Source organism: Eschrichtius robustus, chromosome 12, assembly GCF_028021215.1.
Source record: "Eschrichtius robustus isolate mEscRob2 chromosome 12, mEscRob2.pri, whole genome shotgun sequence".
Lineage (NCBI taxonomy): Eukaryota > Metazoa > Chordata > Mammalia > Artiodactyla > Eschrichtiidae > Eschrichtius > Eschrichtius robustus.
The window spans coordinates 31,820,492-31,847,093 of NC_090835.1; the positions used below are offsets into that span (position 1 = coordinate 31,820,492).

General features: G+C 40.9%; 1 protein-coding gene and 1 long non-coding RNA gene across 5 annotated transcripts in view; one reads left to right on the plus strand and one right to left on the minus strand.

Annotated features, from left to right (window-relative positions):
- Positions 1-14,800, minus strand: part of LOC137773436 (uncharacterized) — a 38,523-nt gene extending 23,723 nt beyond the window's left edge. Inside the window, exons 1-2 of one of the 2 annotated variants that reach the window (XR_011075671.1) lie at positions 14,506-14,800; positions 9,303-9,417 (exon numbers count right to left, since the gene is read on the minus strand). This is a non-coding gene — a long non-coding RNA (uncharacterized lncRNA). Of the gene's footprint in view, positions 1-9,302; positions 9,423-14,505 lie in introns of both variants that reach the window. The other variant, XR_011075670.1, reaches the window with a different exon arrangement.
- Positions 14,782-26,602, plus strand: part of DENND6A (DENN domain containing 6A) — a 53,838-nt gene continuing 42,017 nt past the window's right edge. For 2 of the 3 annotated variants that reach the window (XM_068558102.1, XM_068558104.1), the window contains exon 1: positions 14,782-15,092. In XM_068558102.1, coding sequence (XP_068414203.1) covers positions 14,856-15,092 — 237 coding nt within the window. In that variant the 5' untranslated portion in view covers positions 14,782-14,855. The remainder of the gene's footprint in view (positions 15,093-26,602) is intronic. The other variant, XM_068558105.1, reaches the window with a different exon arrangement.

Genomic DNA, 26,602 nt, shown 5'->3' on the forward strand with positions numbered 1-26,602 from the left:
ATGCAGCTCTAGAACACATTGAGTTTTTCCCATTTTAAGGCCTTTTGTTGTATGGGAACTTACAGATCAAACTAAAATGCTTGAATCACATAGTTTATTAAATTAATTTAAAACACACAGCACAGAGCAAGGGAAAAGAGTTAACACATTATTAGGAAAGGTTGCATGAATGGTGGAAGGATCACACTGCTCAAATCCTGGGTTATGTAATGCTTGTATATCCTCCATCTCTTTGCTGTGTCAGCCTTCTCTGCTGACAGACCAGAGTTGAGGTCCAATCAAGAGGACCCACAGGGCTTCCCTGGTGGCGCAGTGGTTGAGAATCTGCCTGCCAATGCAGGGGACATGGGTTCGAGCCCTGGTCTGGGCTCGAAGATCCCACATGCCACGGAGCAGCTAGGCCCGTGAGCCACAATTGCTGAGCCTGCGCGTCTGGAGCCTGTGCTCCGCAACAAGAGAGGCTGCGATAGTGAGAGGCCCGCGCACCGCGATGAAGAGTGGCCCCCGCTCGCCGCAACTAGAGAAAGCCCTCGCACAGAAATGAAGACACAACACAGCCAAAAATAAATATAAAAATAAATAAAAATTAAAAAAAAAAAATAAGAGGGCCCACAGACAGAAGGTGCCCTGGGCCAGTGGTACACACTTGTTCTACCAGAAAGATGCAGGGACAAGTACACCTGGCCAATAGCTGTAGCTTGCCAATTACCCTGCTGAACAGCTATGAGTTTTTATGTTTTGGGCAGAAGACACATGGACCAGAACAGTTATTACCAATGAGTGGCTGGATTAAGAGCTCATAAATATTAAGTGTTCATGTATATTTAGTGTATCCTGGACATTAAATATCTCGTATATATTTAATTTGTCATGAATATTTATTTAGTGCTTATGTGCCTTATGTATACTTAGTGCCTCTCAACTATTACTCTTGGTCTTTTAATTCCTTTCTACTTACATTTAACACACATGCTCTACCCACTAACTACTTATCTAAACTTAACATATCTTATGAGTTTCATTTATCCCATTTGCTTTTTCTTTTCTTCTGCATCATAACTCAGTATTCTCAAACAGTATAACAAATGCACCTTATATCTCTGCACATATTTCTTCTCTGTATGGTGACCGTCCTCTGGCTCATCCCATAACAAGCTCCAAGAGCCTTTAGGTCTCAGTGGAAATGTCACCTCCTCTGAAAGGCCTTCTCTGATCACCCATCTGCTATGGACTGAATTGTGTCCCTTCCCAAATTCACAGTTGAAGCCCTAATCCTAATATGACTGTATTTGGAGATAGGGCCTTTAGGGAGGTTAAATGAGGTCATAATCTGATAGGATTTGTGTTCTTATAAGAAAAGGAAGAGACACCAGAGATTTCTCTCTCTCCTTGTACACAGTAAGGAAAGGCCATGTGAAGACACAGCAAAAAGGCAGCTATCTGCAAGCCAGGAAGAGAGGCTTCACCAGAAACGAATCCTGATGGCACCTTGATCTTGGGTTTCTGGTCTCCAGAACTGTGAGAAAATAAATTTCTGTTGTTCAAGCCACTCAGTCTACAGTATTTTGTTATGGCAGCCTCTGAATTTTTTTTACTCATGATACTTCTAACACCAAATGTATGGATATTTTCCTCACACTAACCAATTCTCCAACTCTTCAGACACCAAGTGGGTGTTCAACAATTCAATTCAATTCTAACACTATATACCTGGAGTTAGCATCAGACCCCGCAAGTCAAAGGGTTCAGTTCCACAAAAGTGCCCCCACTTCGGACACCAGTCACAAGTCCCAGGTACTTCTGACCAACTGGCTATTAATCAGGAGTTCCCACAATTCCCTCTGCATGTTTGATAATTTGCTAGGACAGCTCACAGAACTCAGGAAAACACTTTACTTACTATTACTAGTTTATTATAAAAGATACAACTCATGAACAGCCAGATGGAAGAGATGCATAGGGCAAGGTATGGGGGAAGAAGTGCAGAGTTTCCATGGTCTCTCCTAGCACCTCCATGTGTTCACCAACCCAGAAGCTTTCTGAACCCCATCATTCAGGGGTTTTTAGGGAGGTTTCATTATGTAGGCACAATTGATTAAATCACCAGCAACTGGTGATTAGCTCAATCTCCAGCACCTCTCCCCCCCCTTCTGTGGGGCTGAAAGTTCCAACCCTCTAATCATGCCTTGGTCTTTCTGGCAACCAGCCCCCAGTCTGAAGCTATCTAGGGGCCTCCAGTCACCAGTCATCTCATTAGCATACAAAAGTCCCTCTTATCACTCCAGAGATTCCAACGGTTTTAGGTGCTGTACGCCAGCAACCTGGGACAAAAATCAAATATTTATTTTTATCATATCATTCAGCCCTAGCAGACTAATACACTATCCATCAAATCCTTCTAAAGTAGGTCTTTCCCACTCCCATTAATCTGTATCTTACCACAATATTTACTTCTTCACACATAATTCATCATTATTTTTAGTTATTTGCTTGCTTACTTTTTAAAAAAATTTTTGGCTGTGTTGGGTCTTAGTTGTGGCAAGTGGGATCTTCGTTGAGGCATGTGGGATCTTTAGGTGCAGCATGTGGACTTCTTAGTTGCGGCATGCAGACTCTTAGTTGAGACATGCATGGGGGATCTAGTTCCCCAAACAGGGATCAAACCCGGGCCCCCTGCATTGGGAGCACAGAGTCTTACCCACTGGACCACCAGGGAAGTCCCTTGTTTACTTTCTTTTTACCTGTTTCCCACAACAAACTGTAAGCTCTGCTATGGCTGCAACTATGTCTGTTTTGCTCATTTCTGTAACCTCAGCTAGTTGTCAATGAATATTTATGAATGAAACTTCAAAGCACTTATTAAAAAATGAGTGAATGAAACTCTGAAGTACATATTATTGTTTGACAACAAACAAACCTATAATTCAGCAAGCCTGGCTCTTGAAAATAATTGAAAATTATTTTCAATGTATGATTGTGCCTGAAGCCAACATTTTTTTTTATTGTGGTAAAATATACATAACATAAAACTTACCATTTTAACCATTTTATGTATACAGTTCAGTGACATTAAGTCCATTCAGATTGTTGTTCAACCATCAAAGCTATCCATCTCTAGAACTTTTTCATCATTTCAAACTGAGACTCTGTACCCATTAAACAATATCTTCCCATTCCCTCCTCCTCCTAGCCCCTGGCAACCACCATTCTACTTTCTGTCTCTGAGTCTTATATGAGTCTCTAGGCACCTCATATAAGTGGAATCATATAATATTTGACTTTTTGTGTCTATCTTATTTCACTTAGCCTCATGTCTTCAAGGTTCATCTATGTTATAGCATGTGTCAGAATTTTAATCCTTTTTCAGGCTGAATAATATTCCATTGTATGTATATACCACATTTTGTTTATCCATTCTCCTGTAGCTGGACATTTGGGTTGTTTCCTCCTCTTGGCTATTGTTAATAATGTTGCTATGAACACTGATGTACAAATAATTGTTTGAGTCCCTGCTTTTTTTTTTTTTTTTTTTGAGTCCCTGCTTTTAATTCTTTGGGGTATATACCCAGAAGTGGGATTGCTGTATTATGTGACAATTGTATGTTTAATTTTTTTGAGGAACTTCTACACTGTTTTCCACAGTGGCTGCATCATTTTACATTCCCACTGGCAATGTGCAAGGATTCCAATTTCTCCACATCCTCACTAACATGTGTTATTTTCTTTTGTTTTTGTTTGTTTGTTTTTGATAGTAGCCTACTTAATGGGCGTGAAGTGGCTTCTCATGGATTTGATTTGCATTTCCCTAATGATTAGTGATGTTGAGCATCTTTTCATGTGCTTATTGACCATCTGTATATCTTCTTTGGAGAAATGCCTTTTTAAGTCCTTTTGCCCATTTTTGAATTGGGTTGTTTTTTGTTGTTTTTCAAGTTGTAGGAGTTCTTTATATATTTTGGATATTAATCCCTTAACAGATTAATGATTTTCAAATATTTTCTCCCATTCTGTAGGCTGTCTTTTCACTCTGCTGATGGCATCCTTCGATGCACAAAAAATTTTTAATTTTGATGAAGTCCAATTTACCTATTTTTTCTTTTGTTGTCTGTGCTTTTGCTGTCATACCCAAGAAATCATTGCCAAATCCAATGTCATGAAGCTATTTTCCTATGTTTTCTTCTAAGAGCTTTATAGGTTTAGCCCTTATATTTAGGTCTTTGATCCATTTTGAGTTATTTTTGTATAGGGTGTAAGGTAAGGGTCCAATTTCATTCTTTTTTCATTCTTCTTCTATCTTATGGATATCCAGTTTTCCCAGCACCGTTTGTTGAAAGTGTATCCTTTCCCCATTGAATGGTTTTGGCACCCTTGTCAAAAATCATTTGACCATATATGCAATGGGTTATTTTTGGGCTCTCTATTCTATTCCATTGATCTATATGTCTGTCTTTATGCCAGTCCCACAGTATTTTGATAACTGTAGCTTTGTAGTAAGGTTTGTAATCAGGGTGTGTGAGTCCTCTGACTTTGTTTTTCTTTGAAACCAAATTTTTAATCCTACAAATAATCTCCAAAATTATTTGTAGGGGTTGCCATCTCAGCAACAGTGCAAAAATACACATTTCACAGCAATTATTTCCAATAAGAACTGGTCTTCTATGTAAACTCTTCACAAGAAGGTGTCTAGGAATAGCAGTCTTAGTTTGGAGTCACTGTATTTCTTTTATTTTCCTTAGACAAAACTCTTACTCACACTTGAATTAGAATTTGCAGTATCTTAGCCTTTTGTGCAGGCTGGCACTGCCCAGCTGGGATATCAGCCAAAGAAGACTTCCTGGATTAAGTTTAACTTAGGTAACCCTTTCAGTTTGGGCTATCAGACTCCATTAGTTTGCCCAGAATACAGAAGAGAACAAACATGCTCAAAACAAGCTGGTTGGGATTTTATCAGGCAGGGTTGCTGCACATTCAAGGTTAGACTAAAAAAAAAAAAAAAAAGTCAATGGGAGAAAAATCATAACAGAAAGTTAAAGGCAAACTCTCAAAACTAGGCAGAGCCTTGTTGCATTGCCTCTGTATATGACAAAAAGAGAATCAAGCTTATTTTAGTGGGGTCTTTGAGATTTTCTCTCCATTTCAGGTTGTGCAGAAGAAAAATTATAGTCTGAGAAACTTGCCTGGTATTTTGCTTTTCTCCTAACAGAGGTAGGGTGGGGTAGTAAGAAAGAATGTTGGACTGTGTCTAAGGAGGTCTGGCTTCCAACAGGATTTTGCCACTGACTTGCAATGGGAAATAAGTCACTGGCTCTCCGAGCTACAATTTCCTCAACCATGTGTTGAAAGAATTGTTGGATCTTTAAGAACTCTAGCAGCTCTAATAATATGACAGAATCATGGTTTTTTGTTTTTTTTTTAACCTCCTCTAGATACTTTTCTTATTATTCTCTAATTCTTAGAAAATGGTGTAAAACTGTTATTAGCATTCATGTTTTGTCTGCTCTGCTAAATTGTACGGTCCTAGAAAACATCACATTCAGTTTGCTACCCCTCACAATTTAAGACTATAACTTTTATAAGTTAAATATTTGAAGGTAGGAAGGGAGAATGAGTTGAGCAATCTTTTTCTGAAGATTATTTTTCAGTGATAGTTGCTTCATAATTTTGTAGAGATAAATATCCTTTAGCTAGGTGATAATGATTATATTATAGTAATAGTATTTCTCCCTGTTTTGTCCAATTAAAAATAATTTGTGGATTATTTTATAATATAAAAACCCGGAAGCAATGCATTATGTGAGTTTTAGTATTCTATTATACTGCTTTTTTGGTAAATGAATTCTCAGGGAAGATTTCCTATGAGCAACTCGATGTGATAAAAGGCTAACGTAATGAATCAGGATTATTTACCATGTGCTGCAAATGTTAGAAGAGTTAGCTCAAACTAGCTCAAACTAGTTCAACCAAAAAGGAAAATTTATTTGACTCACATATCTGAAAAGTTCAGGCTTGGCTAAATCCAGGGCCAAATGGATCTCTGGGGCCATTTCTTCATTTATGGTGGTAAGGCTGCTAACGGCTCCAAGCTATCCTCTCAGTAATCTTGGTGTTAGGACAGTGCCTCTTTCAGAACAGTTCTAATGCCTCCCAGAGTTGAGCTGCATTGTTTAAATGAGTCACACATGGAGATGTGCCTGCATTCATCATTGTTCTAGGTACATGGAATACACTGATTAGCTAGGATTGGGTTGTCTGCCCACACTGGCATTCAGGGGCAGCATTTACCTCCTCCTGAACCTCATGGACTGAGAATGATCATGGGGTGGCTTCCTGTTGGGAAACTAGGTACTCTTTTTGGGTTTTTTGGGCCGTGCCACGCGGCTTGCAGGGTCTTAGTTCCCCGACCAGGGATCGAACCCGCAGTGAAAAACGCGGAGTCCTAACCACCAGGGGATTCCCAGGAAACTGGGGACTCTTAAGCAGAAGATGCAATGGGTGATAGGCAAGTAGGAGCAGTGGGAATTCACAACAAAAAAAAAATCCTAGCTCTGCAAAACAAATTATTTTTAATTCTGTTTTTATATAAAAGTAATGAACTAAGAATCACCTCTATACACAAACTTGTTTCTAGCATTTAACTTCTAAAAGCTTTCTGATGTAGCTTTGTACACTGTGAAAGCTTTAATGCAAAAGCCGACTCATGTCAGTTATGAATCACATTTGGCTGCAAATGACAGATCTAACTATAGTGGCTTGAACAGATAAGGGTTAATTTTTATGACGTTCAGAGGTAGGTTGTTACTGGTATTGGTTTGGTGCCTTATGGATATGAGTCTCTTGATATTTCCTTCATGGACCCAGAATGGCTGCTGCAATTTTGGGCTTCATGCCCAGGGTGGCAGTAGGAGGAAGCAGAGGAGTACAAAAGGGCAAGAACTGCTTGCTATATATACATATATTTTTCTTTTTTCCTGTGTACTTTTTAAAGAGTATAACCAGGGCTTCCCTGGTGGCGCAGTGGTTGAGAATCCGCCTGCCAATGCAGGGGACACGGGTTCGAGCCCTGGTCTGGGAAGATCCCACATGCCGCAGAGCGGCTGGGCCCGTGAGCCACAACTACTGAGCCTGCGCGTCTGGAGCCTGTGCTCCGCAACAAGAGAGGCCGCGATAGTGAGAGGCCCGCGCACCGCGATGAAGAGTGGCCCCCGCTCGCCGCAACTAGAGACAGCTCTCACACAGAAACGAAGACCCAACACAGCCATAAATAAATAAATAAATAAATAAATAAAAATTAAAATGGAGATTTCTTTAAAAAAAAAAAAGAGTATAACCAGATGTTCTAATCAATAATCTTGCATACATCACATGGTCACATATATCTTCTGTGAAGCTTGAGAAACGCAGTCTTTTAGTTGGGCTCAGTGCCACCCCAAATTAAACCAGCCTGCATTACTAAGGAAAAGGGGGATAATGGATATTGGGGGGCTGTCTCAGTCAGCTGGGGCTGCTATAACAAAACACCACAGACTGGGTGACTTAAACAATAGATATTTCCTTCTCATAGTTCTGGTGCTGGCTAACTCAGTTCCCTGAAGAGGGCACTCCTCCTGGCTTGCAAATGGCCCTCTTCTTGCTGTGCCCTCACATGGCAGAGAGAGAGGTCTAGTTTCTTCTTACAAGGACATTAATCATAACAAGGGGCCCCACCATCATGACCTCATATAAACCTAATTATCTTCCAGCTCCAAATACCATCACATAGGGAGTTAGAGCTTCAACATATGAATATTCAGTCCTTAACATTCCACCCCTGACCCCCCTCCAAAAAATTTACATCCCTCTTGCATACAAAATACATTCATTTAATCCTAATGGCCCCCAAAGTCTTAACTCATTCTAGTACCAACTTTGAAGTCTACAGTTCAAAATCTCATTTAAACCAGATATGGGTGAGACACGAGGTATGATTCATCCTGAGGCAAAATTCCTCTCTAGCTGTGAACCTGTGAGACCAGGTAAGTTATGTGCTACAGAATACAGTGGTGAGACAGGTACAGGGTAGACTTTACTGTTCCAAAAGGTAGAAATTGGAAGGAAGAAGAGGGTATCAGATCCCAAGTAATTCCAAAACCTCATAAAGTAAATAATATTAGATCTTGAGGCCTGAGAATAATCCTCTTTGGTTCGATGCTCTGCTTTCCAGATCCATTGGGGTGATCCCATCTCTGCAGCTATGCCAGGTGGGGGGCCCCACCCCCCAAGCTCCAGGTGGCTGCAGTCTGGCCCAGCGAATCGGAAGCAACTGATCCCCCCCAACCCTTGAAACTGAGGAGGCAGCCCCGATGATCTCTGAATCACTTTTGTGGTCATTCCTCCTTTGCCTTGAAGAACAGCACACATTTGCAACTGCCTAGCTCCACAGTCCAGTTCTGTAGGGTCTAAGAAGTCTGACAGCCTTCCTTCTGTGCTGGGGTGGCTGATTAGGTCTGTGGCTCACACCCAGTATAAACAGGGTGAGAATTTTCCAAATTTTAAAGTTCTAGTTCATTTTTCCTCAACAATTCATTGTTTTGACTCATTTCTCTCTTTGCCTTTAATGCTAAGTGGCCAGAAGGAACCAAACTGCTTCTTCATCACTTTGCTTACAAAATTTCCTCAGTTAACTATCCAGTTTCATAGCTTGCAAGTTTTTCCTTCCACAAAACACTAGAATATAGTTCAGCCAAGTTCTTTTGCCACTTTATAACAAGGATCACCTTTTCTCCATTGTCCAATAACATGTTCCTCATTTCCGTCTGAGATCTCACCAGAATAGCCTTTACCACCCATATATATACTAACATTCTACTGATGATTTACATATTCTCTAAAAAGAGGGACGCTCTCCCTCCAGTTCTCCCCTTTTCTTTGTGAGTCCTCACCAAAATCATTGCCCTTAATGGCCATATTTCTAGCAGGCACCTCAAAACTCCTCCAGCCTCAACCCCTTGTCCAATTCAAAGCCACTTCAATATTTTTAGGTATTTGTTACAGTAGCACCTCACTCTCAGTACCAAAATCTGTATTAATTAGCCTCCAGAGAAAAAGAACCTATAGGACGGAGATACATATACAGAGAGAGAGGGAGAGGAAGAGACTTATTATATGGAATTGGCTCATGCGGTCGTGTAGGCTGAGAAATCCCATGATCTGCAATGGCAAGCTGGAGACCCAGGAGAGGCAATGGTATAGTTCCTGTCTGAGTTCAAAGGCCTGAGAACGAGGAGAGGTGATGGTGTAAGTTCCAGTTTGAGTCTGAGTCTTACCTAAGGCAAGAGAAGACTGTTGTCCCAGCTCTAAGACAGTCAGGCAGAGAGGGAATTCTCCTTTATTCAGCCTTTCTTGTTCTATTACGTCTCCAATGGATTGGATGAGGCCCATCTACCCTGGGGAGAACAAACTGCCTTACTCAAGTCCACCAATTTAAATGTTAATCTCATCTAGAATCACCCTCATATACACACCAGAATAATATTTAACCAAATATCTGGGCACTCCATGGCCCAGTCAAGTTGACACATAAAATTAATCATCACAGTGGCATAGCAATTTCTGCCACAAAGATATTAGTGAAAACATTGTGATTTAATTCCCTTCCTTTCTGTTTCAGTTGTCTTCTTATTATATATATAAAGAAAGCTTTTAGTTAAATAGATATTACACCGATGAAAAAAAAGAAATGTTTAATTCCAAGCAAAAAATTTCTCCTAAGTCAGGATATTTTTTTATCAACTCCAGTGTCTTTTTTTTTTTTTAGATAGTCTATACAAAGAGGATCATTCATTATACTTTGTGACCTACCTTTTTCTGCTTAAAATATATAATTTGAACATTTCTGTGCTACAAAATATTCTTTTATGACATTTTTTTTAACATCTTTATATGACATTTTTAATGACTGCTGAATAGTCTATTGAATGGCATTTTTCAGTCAATCTCCCCTTGTTAGACATTTAGGTAGTTTGCAATTCTTCATTATTATAAGCAACTCCATCACACTCTTGTTATCTCTCTCTTTTTTAAAAATTTATTTATTTTATTTAGTTTTGGCTGCTTTGGGTCTTTGTTGTTGCGCGCAGCGAGCGGGGGCTACTCTTCATTGCGGTGCGCGGGCTTCTCATTGCAGTGGCTTCTCTTGTTGAGGAGCATGGGTTCTAGGCGCGCGGGCTCAGTAGTTGTGGCTTGTGGGCTCAGTAGTTGTGGCTCGTGGGCTCTAGAGTGCAGGCTCAGTAGTTGTGGCACACGGGCTTAGTTGCTCCGCGGCAGGTGGGATCTTCCCCGACAAGTGCTCAAATCCGTGTCCCCTGCATTGGGAGGCAGATTCTTAACCACTGCGCCACCAGGGAAGCCCTCTTGTTATCTCTCAATGTTTAGTTACAAAAGCAATACATGCCCTCTCCAAATAACTAAAACAATACAGAATTGTGTAAGATAAAAAGCAAAGCTCCTTATTTCTATTCATCAGCACTTCTTTTCCCCAGCATTTCTATTCCCCATGGGGCAACCCCTGTTAATAGTTTACTGTGTGTCTTTCTGAATTTGTTTTCTGACTTCTTTCTTCCTTTTCCTTCCATTCTGTTAACTGCAGGTTTTTGCTTCCTGCTCTTCTCATCCTCAGCCTCAAGCAGCCTCTTCACTCTTATTTGCTGCTTAGTCTGGGAAACCAGACTAGCACATCTACTAGAATTATGTGTAGATTTAGTCAAAATAATTTATGAGTAAAAGCCTCAGATCTCTCTGATTAAAGAGCATGAACTTCACTGGTTATCCTTTCTGTCTGGCATTTCGTAGTGAGCCTTTTAAACCTATCTCCTGGTACTAACTGGCTCAAACAGTTGGTAAAGTAACCTTCAAATAAAGTGAGGTGTTATTATGTTTACTTTTCATAAGCTAAGAGTGAACTACATTTAAGAAACATTTTTTTTTTTAAACTGAGGTTTTATTTATTTATTTATTTATTTATTTATTTATTTATTTATTTATTTATTTTTGGCTGTGTTGGGTCTTCGTTTCTGTGCGAGGGCTTTCTCTAGTTGCGGCAAGCGGGGGCCACTCTTCATCGCGGTGCGCGGGCCTCTCACTGTCGCGGCCTCTCTTGTTGCGGAGCACAGGCTCCAGACGCGCAGGCTCAGTAGTTGTGGCTCACGGGCCTAGTTGCTCCGCGGCATGTGGGATCTTCCCAGACCAGGGCTCGAACCCGTGTCCCCTGCATTGGCAGGCAGAGTCTCAACCACTGCGCCACCAGGGAAGCCCAAGAAGCATTTTTATGTTAACTTTTCATGTGTTCATACAACTGACCATGAAAGGAAAATTTTGTAAAATAGGAGAAGAGCAATTAAAGACTTTTTTTTAGTGTGTTCATTCATTCAGTAAATATTTACTGAGTACCTGTCACATGTATAGATACTAGGAATGTAAAAATGAAAAACCAAAGCTCTTCATCTTCTTTTTTTAAAGCTTTCACAAGTACTATTTAGGAAGCGCCTAACAGTGTATTTTGTCTTCTTTGCCTGGATCCTCCCTTCAAAATGTGCATTTGAGCATTCTGTCTCTGAGTCATGTGGCAGTAAACTCAGTTCTCTATTGATAACACATTGGCACTTGAGCCTCTGTATTCTCTCTATTTTCTTGCCCGAGCAGCTGCAGCAGCATTTAGCTCAGGAGCAAGAGGGAAGTCCTCTGGCTGCCCAAGTAGGTGGATATCTAGGACATTTGGATTCCCTTCAGGTCCTTTTGGTAAAACTAAGTCCAGAGACCTTGGCATTGCAATTCACACCATTATCTACAGCTCACCCTTTCCTTTTTTCTTTCTTCTTCTTCAACTATGAAAATTGCTGAAACGTCAGGAGTTTGGTTACGGGTGAATAGGGAAGTATGGAATGTTTTTAATCCTGCTCTCAGTATTGTTGGTAATATAAGAAGAGCAGCAGAGCCGTGAATCCAGTCATGCTCTTGGCTATAGCAGCCTACCCTGACTTAAGTGCTCCTCACATGAAAAAATACCGAGGGCTTTAGTTGACAGTAAAAGCAACCTGAGACAGCAATGTGACCTAGCTGCCAAAACTAGCAAATGTGATCTGAACCAGCATTAATCGAAGGCTGTGGCTGGGACAAGTAAGGCAATAGTCCCAGAGTACACTCTGCAGTGGTCAGACCACACCTGGAGGATGGTGTTTCCTCCTGGGCACAGAATTTTAAAAGTGATGTTGACAAGTTGGAGTACACGCAACTTGGGCAACAGGATGATGAATGGCCTAGAAACTACATCCTTTGAGGAACAGTTAGAGGAATTGGGGTAGTTCACCCTGGAAACTAGAGGCATAAGGATGTGGGATAACCACTTCCAAATATTCGCAGGGCTCTCATGTAGAAGAGTTGAACTCTTCTGTATAATCTCAGCAAGCACAACTTAGACCAATGGGTGTACATTACAAAGCGGTTGATCTTGTCTCCATAAAAGGAAGAATTTTCTAGCCCTTACAAACACCCAGAAAATAGGAGCTTTGCAAGGTAGTGACTTTACCTTAATAAGGGGTGTTAGAATGGTGACTGGCTGACCAAACACCAGAAGATTCACGAATAGGATGGGAGGTTTGGAGAGACAAACTGATCTAAGATCCTTACAGATTCAAAGGTTCTAATGACAGAACCTCAAGAAGGAAGGAAGTGTTAGTACCTTTTCACCTCAGATCTCATACAAGTATTAACCATAGAAACTATGCTAAAATTGACTCTAAGGTCAAATATCAAAGTTATGAGGATGGAAGGAAAAAAAGTCATAGGAACTTTCTCTTTTCCCTGGTGGTTGTCAATTTTGTGTATAAAGATTTGTGTAGTAGCGTTTGTTTGTTATTTTCGAAGCAGAAGGAATGATTTTTTTTTCTCTTTTAAGATTCTTTAAAGCCCTGGTTTGCTTTCTTTCTCATCAAACTTATGGTCCTCTTAATAGTTTTCAGGATATTACATTTTGAAAAGATTACTCTTAATCCAAAATTATAAAGCAGCATTTCAGGGAATGGCAGTCTGTCCACATGTCAAAGAAGCAGCCCTGTGGAACAACTGGTGTTTAAAGCTCATTAATCATTAATAATGAGGTAGTGTCCAGTAAAACGTGTACGTTGCAATAGTTTGGCTCTTCCCCATAATCAGTTATGTACGTAGGCCAGAATGATCATTCCTATTTTACCAATGCAGAAACGGGGTCTTGGAGCAGCTTGCCTACCATGATTGTGGATGGAGCAGGTGCTAAAATCCAAATCCACTAGCACTTGTCTAGTGCTCTTTCTAATACTGTTTTCAATACTAAAAACTGTTACTGTTTTTTCCTAATAGCAGGTCTAGAGACTTACTTAAATGCAGAATATATTTTTTCTCTCTTAACTACAGTGGTTCTCTGGAGTAGGAGGGCAGATAGCTTCGGCCAAAGAATTGGCCTCTTAACTTTATGCTGTCTCTAGTTCCTCTTATGTCCTAAAGAAAGTCTCTTGCAAACATCACTACTGATGCCTGAGGATGCTTGACCCTCTCCTTGAAAAGAGAGATGCTAACACTTACTTCAAATAAAAATCCTATGGATGTGGATAGAACAATGCTTGTCAGACAGGGTAGATTTGACTGGGTGGTGTAGCAAAATGCTTAGGAGCTCAGGTTCAGTGAGAGAGATGTGGGCTTAAGTCTTTGTTTTGCCACCTACTGGCTGTGACATTATCATCATCTCATGGAGCCTCAGGGCCCTTATCTGTAAAATGAGAATAATAGGACCTACCTTTTTGGCTCTTGGGAGGATTAGGTAAGATAACGTGTGTAAAAGCATGAATACTGTGCTGTTTTTTAAAAACACGTTTATTGTGAGTTATTATTCATTGTCTTTTACTCACTTTTCTACTGGGGTATTATTGTGTGTTTCTGATTTACTTCCACTTTGCAGTTTATGCTCAGCACAGTAGGTGCTAAATAAATCCTAGTCTGTAGCACCACGCTGGACCCATAATCAGTAACAATTCAATAGACTAAGTGCCTCCTGGGTGCCCAGCCCAACGCTGATCTCCAAGAATACTAAGCTGCCTGAGACTAGACCCCTGCTGAGAGAAAGTGATCCACAGGTTGTTGTAGAGGTGTTCCAGAAAGGTCTGGAGATGGGTGAGTGCTGAGTGAGTCACAGGCAACCAGGCCAAGAAAGGTGTGAGGGGGCTTGGTGGAGAGGGAGCTGCTGAATGAAGGCACAGATCCCTGTCAGCAGACTGCCTGAGTGAACTGTAAGCCTGCATCGGAGTTTTAATACTTGCTTGGCTAGTCACATAACCTCTCAGAACCTCAGTATACCTGAAAAGAAATATACAATGATGTCTACCTACTAGATTCAATGAAGTAATATTTGCAAATACTTGCTTGGCACATCATCTGGCACAAAGTAAGTGCTCAATAAATGTTAGCCACCGTTACCATTATGTTCTAACAATTTGATAATACCTTATAATTATGAACGGTGTCATTCCAAGAATAATTCATTCCCTGGTCGTTGGACTGCGAAGGAGGATTCCAGGATTCACTGCTTCAGTCTTTAAGAGCTTTAAAGCACGGAGGCTCTAGAGCAGGCTTCACAATCCCAGTCACGGGCCTGCGCGACGTCTTCCACTCCGGGAGGCGGTACAGGAGGACCCATGGAGAGCCGGGCTCCCAGGGTCACATGGGCCGCGGCCCCGCCCCGGCCGAGCCCGTCCCCCGCGGCTGCGGCAGCTGCGGCTGCGTCTGCGCGGAGCCGAGCGCGCTCTGTGGCGCGGTCCGCAGTGGAGGCGGCGCAAACAGCCAGGGGGCGGCGGATGGCTCTGCGGGGCCTGGCAGGCTCGGGGCCCGGCTCCCGCGGGCTGTTGGATGAGGCGGGGGCAGCGGACGAGGAACGCGAGGTGCCGGCCGTGGTGGCGGCGGGAGACGCGCCAGAGGACGTTGAAGAAGACGAGGGCCGCAGCCGGGGCCTGCTGCGCTGGGACGGCTTCTCAGCCTGGCTGCATTGCGTGTGTGTGGTGGGCTTCGACCTGGAGCTGGGCCAAGCCGTGGAGGTGAGGCCCGGCCGCACCTGGCCCCCGCGCCCCGTCCCGGTCCCCGCGCTGGGGCAGCCCCAGCAGAGCTTGTGGCCCGCGGGCCGACCGGCCTGGATCCTGTCCGCTGCGCATCCGGGCGTGGCCGGCAGCCCCTCCGCCGTCTGCCGGGCTGCGGTCCAGAAGCAGTTCCCGTGGGAGGATCGTGGGCTGTGGCTAAGGGTGAAAAGTTCTCTCTAGGCCCCTCCTAAATACTTGTTGATGGCCCTGTTTCCTTTTTCTTTTTCTTTTTTTTTTTTTTTTTAACCCGGTGTCACAGGAATAACTAGAATGGTTAGCGGCACCCGGAGAAGACTGCAGGCAGGATGTTTGGGACTTTTTCAAGAAGCAAACAATGCCCCTGACATATGGTGAACTATAATAGCCAAACCTCACACAACCAACTTTTTTTAGACTCATGGATTGTTTTGGTCATTTGCAGCGACTCTCAGAGCATTCCACTCAGCCTGAGCCAAAATGCTTGTCTCAGCAGGGGTATTCTCCTTTTCCTCCTTTTGTTCCTCATCTCTGTTATTTCTTGATGTTGCTTCTGAGACGGCCTGAAAGCTCACAGCAAGATGAACATAAGGAAAATCGTTCGCTTGTGAATTTGTCAAGTTTTCCATTTTTATAGCGCCTTGTTGAAAGGCCTTGTAATCTTGACATTATTTAGGGTTCCTTTTGTAGCATAAGAGATTGCTTGTCTTTATGTAGCCAAGAAAAACGTAGTCAGAGTCAGAAGGACCTATGTTTAGAAGATTTTTTTGTTTGTTTTGGTGGCTATGACAGATTTTAATGGATCATCTCATTCTGACTTTAGTGGCATGAGTGGGCTATGAAAATTGGCCAGGGAGGTATTTCTTAATGCGGAGTGTGTATTCAGCCTGTCTTCTCTGTGTTTTATCATTACACAGCTCAATACCCTTCAAGTTTCCACTGAGATTTAGGCATTATCTTGGTTGCTGGGCAGACGTATATGAAAGATATACTCTAACCTATATTTATAAAGTAAGACTACAATTTAGAGGAGAACCAAGAATTAATAACACCAGAAGATAGGGCTAAATGCAGTGCCTGGCACGTGACAGTGTTCAATAAAAAATTGATAGAGTGAGTGAATACATGAACAGTACTTTGAGATGGAAACAACACTTCCCAAAGACTGTGAAGAAGAGATTTATGTCATCTATCATTTACACTGACATATTAACCTGAAGCTCTATGTGTAGCAAAATGCGATTTAACCAGAAAGCATAGGATTGAGTTGTTGTAGTCGATTACATTTTTGAATAGTTAAAGGAGATCCTTTTGGACTCTGACCATTTGGGCATTCTTTATAACGTGTATGTTTTTTTCTGACCTAATAAACAATACTTAGCAAGTCTTGAGGTGCTACAAAAATGTGAATCACTGAGACTATTTTGAATTTCATTTCCCATAGTATATGCTACTGCACAGAGTTTTCTTTAGGTCTTTGGTTCTTCACATTTTTAAAAGGTCCAGAATGCAGATAAGTTATGAACTTCATGAACTCTCTCCCTTAGGAAAATGGTAATACAAAATCATGTATATGCTTCCATTGACTATCTGGGGGTCATTTATGGACTTTCTATTGCATTGTCCTCAGGTGAAGAATCACTGATTTTAGAAAGTGTAGGGTGAGGGTGGGGAAGATACCCTAATAAAGGATCCCAAGAAAGATAAACACATTGAGAGGCAACACAATTTAATTTTGTTTTGTTTTCCTGAGAAATGTAGAATATTGCCACTTTTAAAATGAAGAAAAAGGAATATGAATTAATAATTAATATAACAAAATAGTTGAAAATATACTTCACTTTTGTAATATGGCCATAATCCAGGCCAAAAATGGACAGGAGGGGTGGCTGTAATGGGGCAAGAAGGTAAGTATAGAATCGTGTTGGAGAAATGACATAATAGCCCCACCCTACTTCCTATAATGCACAACCATAGGGATTCAGAAGGGAAGTTAATTAAATAGGTTAAAAACTAAGTTTGGACAGTATATCCTCCAACTCAGTTGTGTTATCAGAAATGCAGTCATTTAGTCTTAGGCTTGAGAGAGACTTAAGTCAGTTCTGCCATGATAGAAAGTACCATTTGCAAATTTTAAATGCATAAACAATGTCACTTATTTAAGCTTAAATCCCTACTAAAGAGATAATGTAGAATATCGACCAAGAACTCAGACTCTAGAGCTAAACCGCCTAGGCTTGAATCTGTGTGACTTGGGGTACGTTACTTAGCTCATCTGAGCCTCACGCTCCTCTGTGACAGGATAACAGTGCCTTTATCATGGCACTGTTGTGAGGGTTAGGTAAGTTAATGTTGAAGCATTTGGAACAGTGCCTTGGACTCAGTAAGACCTAGGTAAGTCTGTATTTGGGAAGCACTGAAATTCTCTTTTTCATTTTCAGTGAAGAGAACCCCTAACTTTTGCTTTGTGAAGATGAGGCCTTTGGACCTTAGTTTTCTCACTAGAAAAATGAAGTTGAAGTACTAGAATCAGTATTCTGTGTAAAGTAGGGGAACTTTTTTTCTGGTTAGATGAAAATCAGATGTACCTCAGTGGCTAATCTGGTTGAAATGGCGCCTGTGTGTATATATTTGGTTGTGGACGACAGAAACTAAGCTATAGCTGAAGGAGAAAAGGCACATTTGCTGTAAGGCCACAGAGGTGTTTCAAGATGTCCAAGGTACAAACCTAGAGGGACTTCCAGAAAATGGCTAGAGCCCAGAACCAGGGAAGCCTCTTGTTTATGCTTCATGTTTTATGGATTTTGTTCATGCTGCACGCTCTCCTTTAAAGTAACTTCTCTGCTTCTGTGATCTTTATGGCAAAGTTGCCCTTTTCAGCCACTTCAATGAAGAGAGTGAATGTCATTCTCATTCCAAACACCAGAGGAAGGTACTCAGGCCTGGTTTGGAGCAGATTCTCGCTCTGCTATAATCAGCTGAAGACCTGAGTGGTTGGAGGAGTGGTCTGTGTTGCATAAAATGTCTGTTGGGGACCCTGTCCTAGACGAAGGGGACAGTGAAGGGGGTCTTGTGAGCTGGGAAGAGACTGCAAAAGGGGTTGACTACAGGAGGTGTGCTCAGCTTCTTTCTTTTCCCCTGAGATGGCTCTGGCATCACCACAGTGACACTAAGGGTCCTCTGGAACAAGGTTTGAAATCCTCTGAATTTTATATACTCTATGTCACTTCCAGCTCTGTGAAATTACCTGATTTTATAGTAAAGCCTTAGTTAATTATCTGAATCCAGAATTGCCTCATTCCAGGGTTTTTTTTTCCTCATTGAGTAATAATATGTTCATTGTTGAAAACTTGGCAGGAAAGGGAATTATAAACACTAGAAAACATCACTCATAATTATATTAGGAGATTAATACTTGGCATTTTTGTTAATGCTTTTTTTCTTTATATATTTTTGTATCTGTCAAGGATTAGTTTGATTGTTAAGAACAGAAATCCTCTCAAATTTAAGTGAAGAGAAATTGATTGTAAGGAATCTTTTGGAACCAGTTGCAGGAAGCAGGGTTGAACCTCATGGGATTTGGAAAGCCCCAGACTTTTGCCTTTGTCTTTGTGGAGCTGTGTGGTCTTTTGTCTCTGCTTCTCTTTGCATGTCTGTTCTATTCTCTGTGCTGAGGCTGGTTTCCTCTGCAAGGGTCTCAATTTCTGCTCCCCCATTTCACTTGACTTTGGGTTTCCACGGTACTGATATTAGCCAAACTTCTACTTTTGTATTCTGGAACCAGGCAGAAGCTTAATTCAAATACTAGAGTATCTGATTGGTTCAGCATGGGTCAGGTGCTCCCTTTTGTTCAGTCAGTTGTGGTAAGGAGACAGTGTTTCAGTAACCGTAGTGGCCACTTAGGCTCACCCCTGCAAAAGGAGGGGACACTTGAAAGCATGGTCTGGGCAGCAGTCCCCCAAATAGGTCTGCTGTCAGAGTCTGCCATTACTGATAAGCATTCTCGTAAACAATTTGCCATATCGTTAAAGAGTCCTCATAAAGATTTTTGTATGGACCATAATTTATTTAACCATTTTCCCAAATTTTGATATTTAGTAGTTTCTTTTTTTCTTCATAGTGTGAAGAGTTGTTTGCCACCTGTACACACTTCCTTAGAGATGGTCTTCATTTTTTGAGGGCCCTTAAATCATGTGAACTCATGGAACTCACAGAACATCATGGGAGGTGACACATCTGTAATTTGAGATTACCTCTTGAACCACTCCAGCCCCCACCCCAATTTTATAAGACTCGAGAAATCATTGGTGGCTTTCCCCCTGTTGAAGGCTATGACCTATCAACTTTTTGGACAGAATATCAGTCTAGTAAAAAGAGTACAAGTTTTGGGGTGTTGAACATATGCTCATTGTCCGATTTTTGACCAGTTTCTTTAGTTCTCTGAGTTTCATTTTCCTCAATTATAAAATGCCAAAATAACATCCTGAGTGTTGTTGGAGGTACTAAGTGAGATAAAGCATGTAAAAATTAATATCTGCCATTTAATGCATGCCCAATACGTTAGCCCCCCTTTTTAAAAATATTTTTTAAATTTTGTTTTATTTTTTTATTTTTGGCTGCATTGGGTCTTCGTTGCTGCGTGCGGGCTTTCTCTAGTTGCAGCGAGCGGGGGCTACTCTTTGTTGAGGTGCGCGGGCTTCTCATTGCAGTGGCTTCTCTTGTTGCGGAGCACTGGCTCTAGGAGTTCGGGCTTCAGTAGCTGTGACACACGGGCTCAGTAGTTGTGGCATGCGGGCTCAGTAGTTGTGGCTTACGGGCTCTAGAGCGCAGGCTCAGTAGTTGTGGCGCACAGGCTTAATTGCTCCGTGGCATGTGAAAGCTTCCTGGACCAGGGATCGAACCCGTGTCCCCTGAATTGACAGGTGGATTCTTAACCACTGCGCCACCAGGGAAGTCCCTAGCCCCTTTTTTATAATTAGTGTCCTTGCACATTCAGTAATCAGTGTGGGACTATCTTGGCTATTCCCTCACTCCTATTATTTTGCCTTAAATTTATTTAAAAAAATACACAGCTTTGGATGTGAATCATCCAAGCTAAACTTGTGTCAGTCACAAGTACTTAAAAGCACTTTCTGGGAATCAAGTTTATTAGGTTTCACTTTGCTGATAATCTATGACATAGCCTATTTGTATGTACATATATGTGTACATACATATATGTATATGTACATAGTTTGTATTTCACCTCTTTGGTGGAAACAATTTCAGGCCAGTTAAATTATCTATAAAAAGCAGGACAATTTATAATCATTTCATTACTGATCACCCCCTACTTTTTTTCTAACAGATTGAAGATAAAGCCCTGCTTTTGGGTGAAGGCAAACTTACGCCATTTTTAAAAGAGCAGGTAGCAGAATTGACTCCCCTTTTTTTCCCACTTCTGTTTTTTGTTGAGTCACTGCCTGTTTATTCCCCCTTATCCCCTAACAGGGTGGAACCTGGAGTAGTCAGCACAGTTTTCTTTATCTTAGCAAAGTTTCTGTTTATTTTTCTGACAAGGATAAAGGCAGTTGTGTGAAAGGTTTTCTTGTTTCTTCCTCTCTTCTGGGTGACCCATAGCCTCAGTGTTTGTTCCTCAGCATGTTCACTGTTTTAATCGAAATGGGTGTGTATAATTGCATGCTGCTATACTGTCTCATTGAACCATCTATTCAGATATTTACTGGGCAACTACCATATCCAGACAATGGTATGTTCTGGAGATAAAGCCTTGATTATCTCTTCCTTCATTGAGTTTGCAGTCTAGCATGGAAGGTAGACCATTCAACAGTGACTGTTAGGATAATAATGGCCTTTAAATTTCCTTGTGAAATAGTAGCACTTCGTGGTAGCTTGATGTAGTTCTATGATTTGAGGTTTAAAACCTTAGTGACCTCTTGAGCTTCTTAGGCTCCCAGATTCTACAGAAGCTTCCTTGGTGTTACTAATCTCTGATTCAGTTATGAAATTATATAATCTGGAGATAATCTGGGACGTTCTCCTGTCTAGTTAGTTCTTTCACAAGTACTTTATGTTTTTGTACTTACTGTGATGAATGATGTGAAACATGGAAAACTGTACCTAAACTTTACTTTTTTTTGAGAAATGCTTTACCGTCCATTCCATTTTCAAACTGATCAAGTTTTCTAGTAGCGTAATTTAACTTCAGTCTTGAGCAAGCGGGAATCTTAGGCTTGAGGATACTGTGATTTCAGGCCATTTTTTCCACTTTTGAAAGTAAGTAACATTTTCATTGAAGTGTAACACACATGTAGAAAAGTGCTCAAATCCTAAATCTGTATTTTGATGAATTTTCGAAAAGTGAGTATACCATGTCACTACCATAGAGATCAAGAAGCAATATTATTACTGCCCCCAAACTTCCCTTACATCCTCTTTCAGTCATGACCCATTCTCCTTTCCCCTCCAGCTCCTGGCAACCACTTATCTACTTTGTCTCTATGGAGTCTCCTTTTCTGTATATTTCATATTAATGGAATCATACAACATGTGGCCTTTTGTGTCTGGCTTCTTTCTCTTAGTATGTTTTCAAGATTCATCCATGTTGTAGTATGTATTGGTACTTCATTCCTTTATATGGTCGAGCTTTATATCATTATATGGATACATCACATTTTTTTTTATGTTTATTTGTTTATTTATTTATTTATTTTTGGCTGTGTTGGGTCTTTGTTGCTGCGCGCGGGCTTTCTCTAGTTGCAGCAAGTGGGGGCTACTCTTAGTTGCGGTGTGCGGGCTTCTCATTGTGGTGGCTTCTCTTGTGGAGCACAGGCTCTAGGTGCGTGGGCTTCAGTAGTTGTGGCGCGTGGGCTCAGTAGTTGTGGTGCACGGGCTTAGCTGCTCTGCGGCATGTGGGATCTTCCCAGACCAGGGCTCGAACCCGTGTCCCTTGCCTTAGCAGGTGGATTCTTAACCACTGCACCACCAGGGAAGTCCGGGTACATCACATTTGGTTTATCCATTCATCATTTGATGAAAATTTGGATTGTTTCCACTTTTTGGCTATGATGAATAATGCTGTTATGAACGTTCGTGTACAAGTTTTTGTGTGGATGTATGCTTTTCACTTCTCTTGGATGTATACCTAGGAGTGAAATTGCTGGGTCATATGGTAACTCCATGTTTAATTTTTTTTTTTTTTTTTTTTGGCTGCTTTGGGTCATTGTTGCTGTGCAGGGGCTTTCTCTAGTTGCAGCGAGCAGGGGATACTCTTCGTTGCGGTGCGTGGGCTTCTCATTGCGGTGGCTTCTCTTATTGTGGAGCACGGGCTCTAGGCTCGCGGGCTTCAGTAGTTGCAGCATGGGGGCTCAGTAGTTGAGGTGCCTGGGCTCTAGAAAGCAGACTCAGTAGTTGTGGTGCACGGGCTTAGTTGTTCCGTAGTATGTGGGACCTTCCTGGACCAGGGATTGAACCCGTGTCCCCTGCATTGGCAGGCGGATTCTTAACCACTTTACCACCAGGGAAGTCCTCCATGTGTAACTTTATGAGAAGCTACTAAATGGTTTTCCAATGTGACTTCATTTTCACATTTTCATCAGTAATGTATGAGGCTTCTAATTTCTCCATATCCTTGCTACCACTTTGTCCTTTTGATTACAGCCATCCTAGAGGTATGAGGTGGTATCTTACTGTAATTTTATTTGTATTTCCCTAGTAACTAATGACATTGAGCGTCTTTTCATGTGCTTATTGGCCTCTTGTATATCTTGTTTGGAGAAATGTCAAATCAAATCCTTTGCCCATTTAAAAATTGGGTTATTTGACTTTTTATTGTTGAATTATAAGAGTTCTTTATAGATCCTGTACTCTAGACCCTTATCAGATATATGATTTGCAAATACTTTCTCCCATTCTGCAGTTCGTCTTCACTTTCTTGGTAGTGTTCTTTGAAGCGCAAAAGCTTTAAATTTTGATGAAGTCCAATTTGTTTATGGTTGCTTGTGTTTTTGGTATCATAGCTTAGAAACCATTGTCTAATCCACAGTCATAAAGATTTATTCTTATATTTTCTTCTAAGAGTTTTATAGTTTTAGCTTTTATACTTAGGTCTTTGATCCACTTTGGGTTACTTTTTGAATATGATGTGAAGTAGAGGTGTTACTTTTTTAAAAACCTTATTTTTAGGTAATTTTAGAGTTATGAAAGTAATTCATTCAGCTTCCTTTAATGTTAACATTTTATATAAACATAGTACAATTATCAAATCTAAGAATAGATTTGACTTTGATTAGATTAGACTAATAATTAGACTTTGGCATGATACTGTGTACTGAGCAACAGAGTTTATTCAATTTCACTAGTTTTTCTATTAATGTCCTTTTTTTCAGGATCCAATCCAGGTTCCTGCATTGCATACAGGTGTCATAACTCCCTCTCCAATCTGTGGAAGTTCCTCAGTCTTTTCTTATATTTCATGACTTTGACACTTTGGAAGAATATTGCTCAGATATTTTGTAGTATGTCTCTCAATTTGGGTTTTTCTGGTGTGTTCCTATGATTAGTCTGGGGTTATGCATTATTGGGAAGAATACCTCAGACGTGATGTGCCCTTCTTGGTGCATCATATCAAAGAGTACATGTTGTTAAAATGTCTTATTATTGGTGATTTTAACCTTGATCACTTGGTTAAAATGATGTCTGCCAGATTTATCCACTGTGAATTTACTGTTTTTCTCTTCATAACTAGTAAATATTTATTTTGTGGGAGATACTTTGAGACTGTGCAGTATCTTCTCAAACTTTGCTTGCTAATTTCAGCATCCAAAAGTGGATCTTTCCTGTAGTAGTAACTATTATCACTCTGGTGTTCTAATAGTGATTTGCTATTTTCCTTATTCCTTCTACATTTATTAGTTGGAATTCTTTTTTTTTTTTTAAATACAGTATTTCAGTTTCATTTTTATTATTTTATTATTTTTATTTTAAAATATTTATTTATTTATTTATTTTTGGCTGCGTTGGGTCTTCGTTGCTGTGTGCAGGCTTTCTCTAGTTGCGGTGAGCAGGGGCTGCTCTTCATTGCGCGGGCTTCTCATTGCGGTGGCTTCTCTTGCTGCGGAGCACGGGCTCTCTAGGTGCGTGGGCTTCAGTAGTTGTGGCACGCAGGCCCAGTAGTTGTGGCTCATGGGATTAGTTGCTCCGCAGCATGTTGGATCTTCCTGGACCAGGGCTCGAACCCACGTCCCCTGCATTGGCAGGCGGATTCTTAACCACTGCACCAACAGGGAAGTCCCCAAGGTTATAATGATGTTTGTTTGTGAGTTAATGTTTCTGTAGGAGATCAAGGCAAGGTTTCTTGGGAAATGTAGTCTCTGTCAGGCCTGGGACACCAGGCAGGGTCATGCAGTAGAGACAGACACCGAGTCACATGGCATCAGGTAGACACCCATTCACACACAACTTGGGTGTATGGCAGGCATGAATTTTTCCCATGTCCAAATGATACTGGCAGTAAGTTAGCTGGTATTTCTAATTTTCCTCCTCCTGGGACCATGATTATTTTCATACTGAGTTGGGAATGCTAGAGAGATGTAGATGTATGTAGAGAGATGTACCTTTGAATAGACCCATTTAAAACATTTTGTAATACTCTTTTCCAGTATATATATTAATATTTTTCTGAGACACATTTTTTCTATTGTAACATGATGTGAAATATGTCATCATTTTTAGGCCTTAATAATTATATCAAATAAAACTCACTTTTCTCTTGGGTTATTACCTGGCCACCTCTCCCTTATTTGCTGTAACACGAGAGATCTTAACATAGGTAACAAAACCAGAGTGACATTAGTTGATGCTCTCTGTCGCCCTTTAATGCCACCCAGAATGCCAGTGGTTGGGGGAACAGAGATGCCTTTACTTGAGCTATGGAGAGAGGAAGCTTCAAGTGAGAGGCATCTCCAGGTACTGGAGCTAATCCACAGTTGATTATTTCCCATATAGGCATCAGGAGCTAACTGACTAAAACTAAACTAACAGTGATTGCCCAAACTTATATTTAAACTTTTTTTTTTTAACAAAATAAAGTATGTACACAGGTAATAATTCTAGTAACTGTGGCAATTTGTGCAGTTCTAGATACTTGGTAGTGGTTACTTTTCTTTCTTCTGTTTTTTAAATAGGGAATTGAGGTTTTTAAAGTTAAGTATGAATTTTTCTTTTTTATTTTATTTTTTAAAAATCTATTTTCATTTGTTTATTTTTTTCTTTTGCCCATGCAGCAATCAGGATCTTAGTTCCCTAACCAGGGATCAAACATGTGCCCCTGCAGTGGAAGCGTGGAGTCTTAACCACTGGACCATCAGGGAAGTCCCTGAATTTTTCTGATTTTTCTGATCTTAAGTACAGTGTGGCCATTTCAGTAGCTGTAGCATGTAAATATGCATTGTTTCTTTTTGAATATCATATTTGTTCCAAAATAAAACAATGAGTAGTCCTAACAGAGTACGTTAAAATGAAATTCTAGATACTATTTGACAGTGTAGTACAATCAGAGTTTTTACTTTACTTTTTTTTTTTTTAATTTTAATTTTATTTTTGGCTGCGTTGGGTCTTCATTGCTGCGCACGGGCTTTTCTCTAGTTGTGGTGAGCGGGGGCTACTCTTCGTTGTGGTGCGTGGGCTTCTAATTGCGGTGGCTTCTCTTGTTGCAGAGCACGGGCTCTAGGCGTGTGGCTTCAGTAGTTGCAGCGCGTGGGCTTAGTGGTTGCAGCATGCGGACCCTAGAGCACATGGGCTTCAGTAGTTGTGGCGTGTGGACTCAGTAGTTGTGGCTCACGGGCTCTAGAGCGCAGGCTCAGTAGTTGTGGCGCATGGGCTTAGTTGCTCCGTGGCATGTGGGGTCTTCCCGGACCAGGGATTGAACCTGTGTCCCCTGCATTGGCAAGCGGATTCTTGTGCCACCAGGGAAGTCCCACAGTCAGAGTTTTTAAAAGGCAGACTGTTTTTTTGTGGGTTTTTTTTTGGGCTGCGCTGTGCGGCTTGTGGGATCCTGGTTCCCTGACCAGGGATCGAACCCGGGCCCCCGCATTGGAAGTGTGGAGTCCAAACCACTGGGCCACCAGGGAGTTCCCAAAGAGACAGACTTGATAGGTTCTGTAGTTTTCATATCCTTTTAACTTACTTAAATATATAGAGCATATAAAAGCCCCTTAAATACATGCATATATACACATATATACACACACACGTTATATATATATATTTAAGGTACTCATATATATGGGTAAAACATACCAACATTTTTTTCTATACTGTCTTGCTAGTATTTTAGACCTTAGGAAACCAATGACCAGATGAACCATGGTTGATATCTTTATGTAATAAAAAATGGAATTTTGTATATTTGCTTTTAAGTTGGTATTTTAATTTGAGGAAATAAATATTTGAAGGGCATTCACATAGAAGTGAATTTGGAGTCTAAGATTAAGCTG